Source organism: Dipodomys merriami, unplaced genomic scaffold (genome assembly GCF_024711535.1).
Source record: "Dipodomys merriami isolate MVZ:Mamm:240054 unplaced genomic scaffold, mDipMer1.0.p SCAF_1, whole genome shotgun sequence".
NCBI classification, from domain to species: domain Eukaryota; kingdom Metazoa; phylum Chordata; class Mammalia; order Rodentia; family Heteromyidae; genus Dipodomys; species Dipodomys merriami.
Genome location: NW_027202270.1, coordinates 52,727,566 through 52,736,333, shown reverse-complemented (window position 1 = coordinate 52,736,333; position 8,768 = coordinate 52,727,566). Strand labels below are relative to the sequence as shown.

At 36.0% G+C, this 8,768-nt stretch overlaps 1 protein-coding gene across 12 annotated transcripts in view; it reads left to right on the top strand.

Moving 5' to 3' along the window:
* Positions 1-8,768, top strand: part of Slc4a10 (solute carrier family 4 member 10) — a 446,328-nt gene that overhangs the window by 344,920 nt on the left and 92,640 nt on the right. For all 12 annotated transcript variants that reach the window (XM_070021992.1, XM_070021977.1, XM_070022002.1 and 9 more), the window contains one exon: positions 2,667-2,855. In XM_070021992.1, the coding sequence (XP_069878093.1) occupies positions 2,667-2,855 (189 nt within the window). The remainder of the gene's footprint in view (positions 1-2,666; positions 2,856-8,768) is intronic.

Here is an 8,768-nt window from a genome sequence, read left to right as displayed (position 1 = left end):
TAACACTTGAGTCACAGTACCACTTCCGGCATCTTGTGGTTAATTGGAGATAAGAGTCTCATGGACTTTCCTGCCCAGGCTGGCTTTGAACCAGATCTCAGCCTCCTGAGTAGCTAGGATTACAACGTGAGCCACCGGCGCCCAGCTCAAACTTGATTTTTTTTTGGGGGGGGTCCGGTTATGGGGCCTGAACTCTGGGCCTGGACGCTGTCCCTCAGCTTTTCAGCTCAAGGCTAGCGCTCTACCACTTGATCCACAGCCCCACTTCCGGCTTTTTTCTTTTTTCTTATGTGGTGCTGAGGAATGAACCCAGGGCCTCAGGCATGCAAGGCAAGTGCTCTACCACTGAGCCACCTTCCCAGCCCTAGATTTTTTTTTTTAAGATTTTAATAATATTTTATTTTTGTCTTGGCTGGCCTCAAACTAGGATACTCCTATCAATGTCTCCAAATAGCTAGGTATGAACCACCACACTTGGCTTTTATTGGTGTTTCTTGGGTTATGTGTGGTAATATTACTCTACTTAGTGAAAGCCTTCTGAAATCTTGTCTTGTATGTTTTTCGGCTATTGTTATTCTAATTTAAACACATTTTCAAGGAAAAGTTTGAGAAAGGGATAAATTGATATCCTTATGAAAGATAATGCTTTATTTCCCAATGCAAGTAATTAGTGGTTGCTCAGTACTCTTCATATCAGATTTTTACTGTTGGACTTTCCATTACTTAAAGAAGACAGATAGAGGGAAATTACTCCCTACTCAGCAATAGTACATAACCATATTAAAGTTTTCTAGTAAAGGGCTTCCACGAGCGGGTGAAGATGCGGCATCTTGTGTGGTAGTGGTGCTGTCGCTTGCTGCGTCCTGGTAATGCAGGCTGAGGCCCCGAGCCCAGAGAAACGCACCCCACCCTCCGCCCCCACCCCCCACCCCCGCCCCAGCGCGCAAAACCTGGTGTTGATGGAAACCATTTTCAGCATCCCTCTGGCGACCATCATCCTTATGGTATTTTGTGTCTACAAGCCCATTCATGGTTGGTGACAGCAGAGCAACTTCCGCTGCAAGTTTTGGGGAACAGGGTAAGTTGTGTTGTGCATGGGCCAGTGGAGATTTGGAATCAGACCTTTTCTACTGAGAAAACTCCTTTGGCCTGGACATTTGGTAAATGCTAAGCTAAGCAATGTAGATAAACCCAAAACATTTACTAGCAATGATTTGTTCCCCTCTATATTTATTATTGGCTGCTGAGTCTACTCAGTGTTTGTTTTTATGCCCAGATGTCCTTAAGAGTAAGACCCAAAGTCGCAAGCTTTGGGTCAAGTTGAACGTTCATGGGAAAGCGTGTGACCCACGAAGATCTGTGAGACCCACACTAACCATTAATCTTGAAATAGCAAGAATAAGCAAGGCATCCTCTGCTTTTGCTTTCTTTGTGAATTAACACACATTTGTAACAGGAGGAGGTTTCATTGTGCATTCTATATATGTGCACAGTGCAATTTGAATAAAATCATCCCCTCTCCCTTATTCCCCTCCCTCCTCCACCAATATTTCCTCACCCCATCTGCTCTGTACTCAGATGCCCCCACTGAAGACAGGATCTTATCAGCTGGTGTTATGGAGTGCTGTCTTGGCCTTGAAGGCCGAGTTGGACTAGAAATGCTACAGTTGACTCATTAGAAAAACTCATCCTACTCAGATTACCTTCATCTCCCTGTACTATATGCTGTCTCTGTAGCCCACCGCCTAAAACTGTGTAGGAGCTGACACTCAGTCTGAGTGGAGGACTTGGCTGAGAAGGGCACGTGTACTGTGCCGAAGGTGTTTACAAATTTAATCTCAACCTTGAAAATGTTGCTGCTGTTTGCACTGCTGGTAAACTGGATCATTTTCCCCCTGCTGAAATGACACCTTCATACTGAAAAGGTGGTTATTAGTATTTATTAAAAGGTGCTAGATTTAATGTTGTTATAAATCTGAAATGCTTACCTTGTGTCAAACACAGCACTGATGTGAAATAACCTGCACTTGATGTGAAATAACCCATGAGAGATTTTGTAATTGCCTGAGGTCAGGATTTTGGTCAGAACCCTGTAACATGTAGTTATGTCCAGCATTGTGTGCTTTTTGAGCAAAATGTCAATTAAAATTAAAATGAAACCTTAAAAAAAAGTTTCAAGTAAAGTTGGGTATGGTGGTGCAGTCATTCAATCCCAGTTCTTGGGAGGCCAAGGAAAGAGGATTATGAGTTTGAGACCAACTTGGGATGCATAGAAAGAACTTGTTCTAGGAAAAAATATAGATATATAGATATGTACACAAATTTATGTATAAAACCTCTTTCCCACTGCAAAAATCCTATTTTGATACTACCCCAGTAAAGCTTCCCTCCAATTGGAATGAATAATGAATATAGCATTATTTGTCAACTGTGTACATTTGAAAAAAATTTATAATTATGTACTCAATTGACTGGGTTATAAAGAAAATGTACCTGTTTGTCATGTAACATTTCACCAAGGAAATTCAACTTCTATTTGCTAATATCATTCCTACTTGAAGATGAATCATATTATTCAAAGACTTCATTTTAGGACTTTGTATCATCATTGCTGACTTATGTATGACTCCAAAGCTGTGACCACATCTTTCTGCCTTCCTCTGCAGATATGGTCCTTGACCAACAAGTGAGCTCAGGGCAGCTGAATGAAGATGTACGCCACAGGGTCCATGAGGCACTGATGAAGCAGCATCACCACCAGAATCAGAAAAAACTCACCAATAGGATCCCCATTGTTCGCTCCTTTGCTGATATTGGCAAGAAGCAATCAGAACCAAATTCCATGGACAAAAATGGTAAATGTTTCTTTATTCTATTCTTTATATCTTCTATATGTCTCTGAAAAAGTCAAAGTGCCTCTACATTTTTAAAATGTTTAATTTAAAATTGTCTTATGGAAAGTCATACTGTTAGAATTGTTTCTGTTCATATATATGTGCTGTATAGATATCAAGCATCAATGGTAGAAATTTTAATAATTTAAATTTATTGAAAGATTCATATTGGAATACAAAGAAACTTTGTAGCATTTATAGATTAGAATGCTGAAAATATAAATGCAGTTTCTGTTACATCCCAAACAATGTCTGTTCTATAGCTTGGGGAAAGTAATGCAATGGTTCTATTTATGTCTCAGCTAATATTTTTTATTTAAATGAATAATTATGACTATTAAAGTGTGATAAAGATAATGATTTAAAGCCAGGCTATGGTGGCTTGTGCCTGAAATCCTAGCTACTCAGGAGCCTGAGATCTGAGGATACCTGTTTGAAGCCTGCCTGGGCAGGAAAGTCTGTGACAATTTTATCTACAACAAACTACCAAAAAAGCTAGAAATTGAGCTATGACTAAGGTCTAGTGTCTGCCTTGCCTGGTAAAAAATTAAGCAAGAGGGTGGGCCCTACTACAGAAACAAATAAACAAACGAAAAGATAATGGTTCCACATTGCCCATTGTCAACAGATTTTATTAGTGATAACTGCTGCAAAGACCCCTCAGTGTGTACCTGTGGCTCTACATAGGTTGAGCCTGATTCCTGTTCCTTCTTCTTCATGACTGTTTGCAAAACAATGTCTTCAATGTCTACATTCATTATCGCTTACCTTGTCTCTTATCTTCATATCTTCACAGGCTTACACAGGTGATCAGTATGATTTTTCTAGCAATCATGACTTTCTTTGACTTGTCCTTTAGACTATTAATCCTCTGGGTTTTTTTTCTATGCATTCCTTTAACCTTTCATCATTTACCCTAAAGAAGTTGCTCCTGTTGTTACCCATCTTTGCCATGAGTCTCATGAAAAAAGTGAAATTACCATGAAGATGATAGGAATTTGTCCTACCAGTTATAAAAACTTTTCTACTTCTAAAAGTTCAAGGTTAATTAAAATTATTTTCAAATGCCTTACTAGAAAGATTGATTTCTACAAATAGACTGTGCACACGTCCTTTTCCAAAAGATTTAGAGATGCCTTAAATTCAAATGCATGAAAATGAATCATTTCTGAACTTTACTTTGTATGGAAATTTTACCATTCTTCACACTATTATATATACACAAACAAATACCAAAGAAATGGTTTAAGTGTTAGTGTAGTTTTTTCTCAGAATATAGGAATACTGCTGAATAATAATCAACAATATTTTTCTAATGACAAATTATTCTTGAAAAACTTATTTTTTAAGATTTTTCAATAACTAAATATAATTTTTGTTTTATGGAAGAATTTATAGTTGTACATATATAAAACTCAATGTAAGTGTTACCAAAAGAGTCCATATTTATTGATTCCATTGAATAGTCTGAGGGTTAATTTGTAATGAATCAAATAATATATTTTAGATACATTCATATTCTAAATCACAATTTGATTAAAAGTATGTGATGCATACTCTGACAAAATGAAGCTTTTATAATCCAAGAGATGTAAAAGTAGTGATTTTATTATTATTAAGATGCTGGTATTTGGCTTCATAATGTTAAGAACATCACCTTAGACAATTGTTTTGACTGGATATATTTCTTCATGATTCTAAAAATCTTATTAAAATGTATCCATTGACTAATTTCCCAAGAATTAGAGCACATTTTAGAGACATGTACTTTTGTCTGAATTTCTTGAGTCTCACTGGAAATCAGACCAAAAAAATATTCCTATAAGAATGATATGTATTCTTCAAAGAGACAATGATCTTGGATTGTGAACAAGCTAAAATTGTTACTTCAAATTATGGATATGTTTCCTATTTGAATTTTCACTGCATTTTTGAGGAAGAAGATGGCTTGGAATTTACTAGATGGACCATTTGTTTCAGGATTATGTAGACCTAGACTCACTGTTACTGATTTTAACTTCGGTTAAATATGTAAGGAGAGACAATTGAATTCTAGCCATAGAATTGTAGCCGTGAATCACAAAGCTGTGCATATTAAGGTTTTCTTAGCGCTTACTTTTTGTCTTATTCAGGAAATGGCTTAGTTTTTCCAAAAAACTAGGAGCAGAGTGATTCTGTTACCATCTGTACAATCAGCCTTTATCTGAACACATACAAATCTTTGCAGGGCATACGTTAGGGTAATAAAAACTTGGAAACTCTTATAATAAGATTCATATATCCAATTAAGTAGTGTTGTGGAGTATGCTGTCAGAGTAGTTTTCTAAGCCTCGGCTTATAACACCTCCTTACGACTCTGTTTTGCTTCCTCACACGCTCTACATAATTATGTGTGCCGAGAATTCTGAAAATATGTATAGACTTCACCAATTTAGAAATAGATCTTCTACCCAGAAGTGAAGAAAAATGCGAAGGACCATTACTAGTAAGGTTCTCAATCTAGTTAGGAACTCTAAAAACTGACAAACTTCAGATCAACAAACAAATTGAAATTCCTAGCCATAAATATCGATGTGACATTGTTTGAAAACATACACCAGTGATTTAAGTCGTTGATATAGCAGAACAGAGCGCTGCAAGAAGGGTTTGAAACGTCCAAAAGAGTAAAAATATGATTCTTCTTATTTGAAAACAAGCTTCTCAGTAAATACCCCACTCGAAAGATTATTTTTTTATGATCACAGAATAAGAGTTTAACAGAATGAGGATTTTCTAGACACTTCACAGGAGAAAATATTTTCCTTTCAGAGCTTAAAGGTAGAAACAAGATCTCTCCTCTTGTTTAATGTGCTTTTGCTTTAGGGGCAAAGCAATTGAAACTGATGGAAAGCAGTTCAGCCTTAGAGAGAGGCATCTCCTCCCTTAATTGACTTGATCCTCCGGTGTGCTACCCTGGAAATACACCCAAGGATCACACATCCCCACACTGCATGTCAAATGTGGATCTTCCACATTTGAAGATTAGACTAAAATGATAGTGTACTTCCTTTCTCTCTCTCTCTCCCCTCTCCACACTTTTTATTCATACCTTTTTAAAAAGCAATTTGTGATAATTTGTCAATCTCACCTCTAAATATACTTGTTTCCCTTTTCTGTGAGCTTTTCTTTTTTCTTGGTATTCTGTGCATTTCTTCAAGACTGAGATGCAGGATGCTATGGGTTCACCATGCATTTTTAATACCACATGCTGTGTTTAACTTTCACTTTTCATTAAGCATCAAAACTGTGAGAATTAAATGAATGCCTAGTTCTGATGTTTCAATAGAAAGTGACAGTTACATTTGGCAAAACAATGGAAAAATAACAGAAAAAAATAATATCTACATTGACATTACAACTCTAAATTGGGTATGGGTAGAAATGCTCACTATCAATATATTAAGAATATTAATGCTATTCCATGAATTAGAAAGATCTGTCTGACAATGAAAAGTAAGGATCCTGTTGGTGATCTTGAGAGCAAAGTAAATTAGCATTCATCACTTAGGTCATGCCTTTTCTTACATACTGAGACATCTATTTGTAAAAATACTATAACGGGCTGGCATGACCATATCTCAGCTTTGCAGGAGGTGTCAATTGGGTGAATCTCAGTTCCAGGCCAGCCTGGGGAAAAGTTAGCAAGACCTCATCCGGACAAGCTGGGAATGGTGCTACCTGCTTGTAATCTCAGTTTAGCAGGAGTCATAGGTAGGAGAATCATGGTCTATGTCTGGCTTTGGGCATAATGAAATATCCTCTGAGAAATAACTACAGAAAAAAAGGACTAATTATGTGAGTGGTGGAGTGTCTCATGCTTGTCAGTGCCTGGAACTACAAAAATGTATTATAAAATTTTATTACTCATTTAAAACATTATAAATGTTATTACTCTTCTGATAATGTGTTTTTGACAATAATTTGTGATTCTTAGTTTCCTTAGGTGTAGTATACCTTCATTCCACTGTGTTTACTAACCGTGTCTAATTCTGCTTCTTTCTTCATGATCTTTCCTCTCCTGCCCAATCACAGCATTTCCTAGTTGTTCACCTTATTTAGAATCTCGAAAGGAGTTACAGAATTGAAATTGTCTAATGTATTGATCAAAGCCACAGTCACTGGAGAGCATTTAGATTTGGAGGGATGATATATGTATTGACTCTTTAGACCTGGGTAGATTGTAGCCCTTGTAACAACTTTCATATATGTATCATGAATGGTATTTTCCTATGATTTTGGAAATCTGGTTTATTGCCTTTCAGTCATTTCTTTTACAAATACTATACTCATTATTTCCAGATGTCTATATATTTAGCTATTTATATCTTTTCTTGTTTTTAAATACTATGGTCATATCAATAAGATACCCAAAGTATAATACTTATCTTTAATAATGTTCTACTTTTGATAAGAAAAATATAAAGCTAGGATATTATTTCTTAGAACTGCATGAGAGAAAGCATATTAAAAGATTCATGTAAATAAAAGAACTGTATTGCTATAAGAAAATTCAGGTAATATTGATTATTGAGACAATTGATGTGTCTGTTCAAAAGCTGTGCTGCTAGTATGAGTTTTGGGAAAACAAGACTACCTTTAATAGCAAACATGTTTCTAAGAAGATGCATTTAACTGGTATTCTTTTATATCACAATAATTATTTTCAGGCATGCTAATTTTTCTTCAAGTTTAATTACGTGCATACGTTTTTATTATTTTGATGTGTAGACCACCTAATTAACACTTTCTAAGTATTGAACCCTTCTTTCTTCATGTTTTCTACTTCCATAAATAAATGTATTGTTACACATGTTTGTAACTTGGTCATTCATCTTTGTATCTCTTTATTTTGCTCTGTCTTGTGTCTGTCTCTAACAGGCTCATCTCATCTCTGTACCTCCCTCATCTCCTTCCCTTTGGGTACTCTAAATGCGTTGAAGGTTTCTGAGGTAGTGTAAACCAGCTTGGTCTCTAGGTTAATAGTAATGTGCCTTCATGTCTTTATCCCAGTTTCCTTCTTGTACATGCCTTACAGTGGATCAGTCGTGGCAAAAAGGATTCAAAAGTGCACTAAATTATTCTATTGACTTGAAATTGGCCAAAGGAAAATTTAAAACCTGCTATTTTACAATACTTACAATTTACTTGAAGAAGATTATAGGTAAAGATTGAAGCAAACGGATATAGTACTCAACATATTTTTGAGAACATATTTATACTTGTCTTTTAGAATAGGGCACTTTAATGATACTGATATGACTTCAAGTCATTAGTGAGCATTACGAAGTAATCTCAGTCCCCTTACTCTGCTGCCTCATTAAAATAACTTGTCGTGAAAGAAATGACTATGACACGGGTATGACAAGTGGAAAATAAGTTTCCATTCTCTAGTTAGTGGTTGCTGAAATGACTGGCAATTTGTTCCCATGTCTTTTATAATTTTCCCTATAATACCTTTTCATATGATTACTACATCAAGGTCCAGAGGAAAAATTAAATTCCATGACTTGAAGAAAATTAAGCAGGTACAAATATAAGTACTGCATGATATGGACTTTACATGATAAAAAACAACTAATTGCTTTAATTTTATATTAAAATGAAGACTTTTTAGTTCAACAGATCAAAAGTAAGCACATATGATGACTAAAAAGGATGATAAGCTAGGCATTTGTGGCTTATGCCACATAGCTACTCAGGAAGCTGAGAGCCAAATGTCACAATTCAAAACCAACCTGGGCAGAAAAAAAGACTTTGAGATTCTTATCTCCAATTAAGCACAGAGAGAGAGAGAGAGAGAGAGAGAGAGAGAGAGAGAGAGAGAGAGAGAGAGAG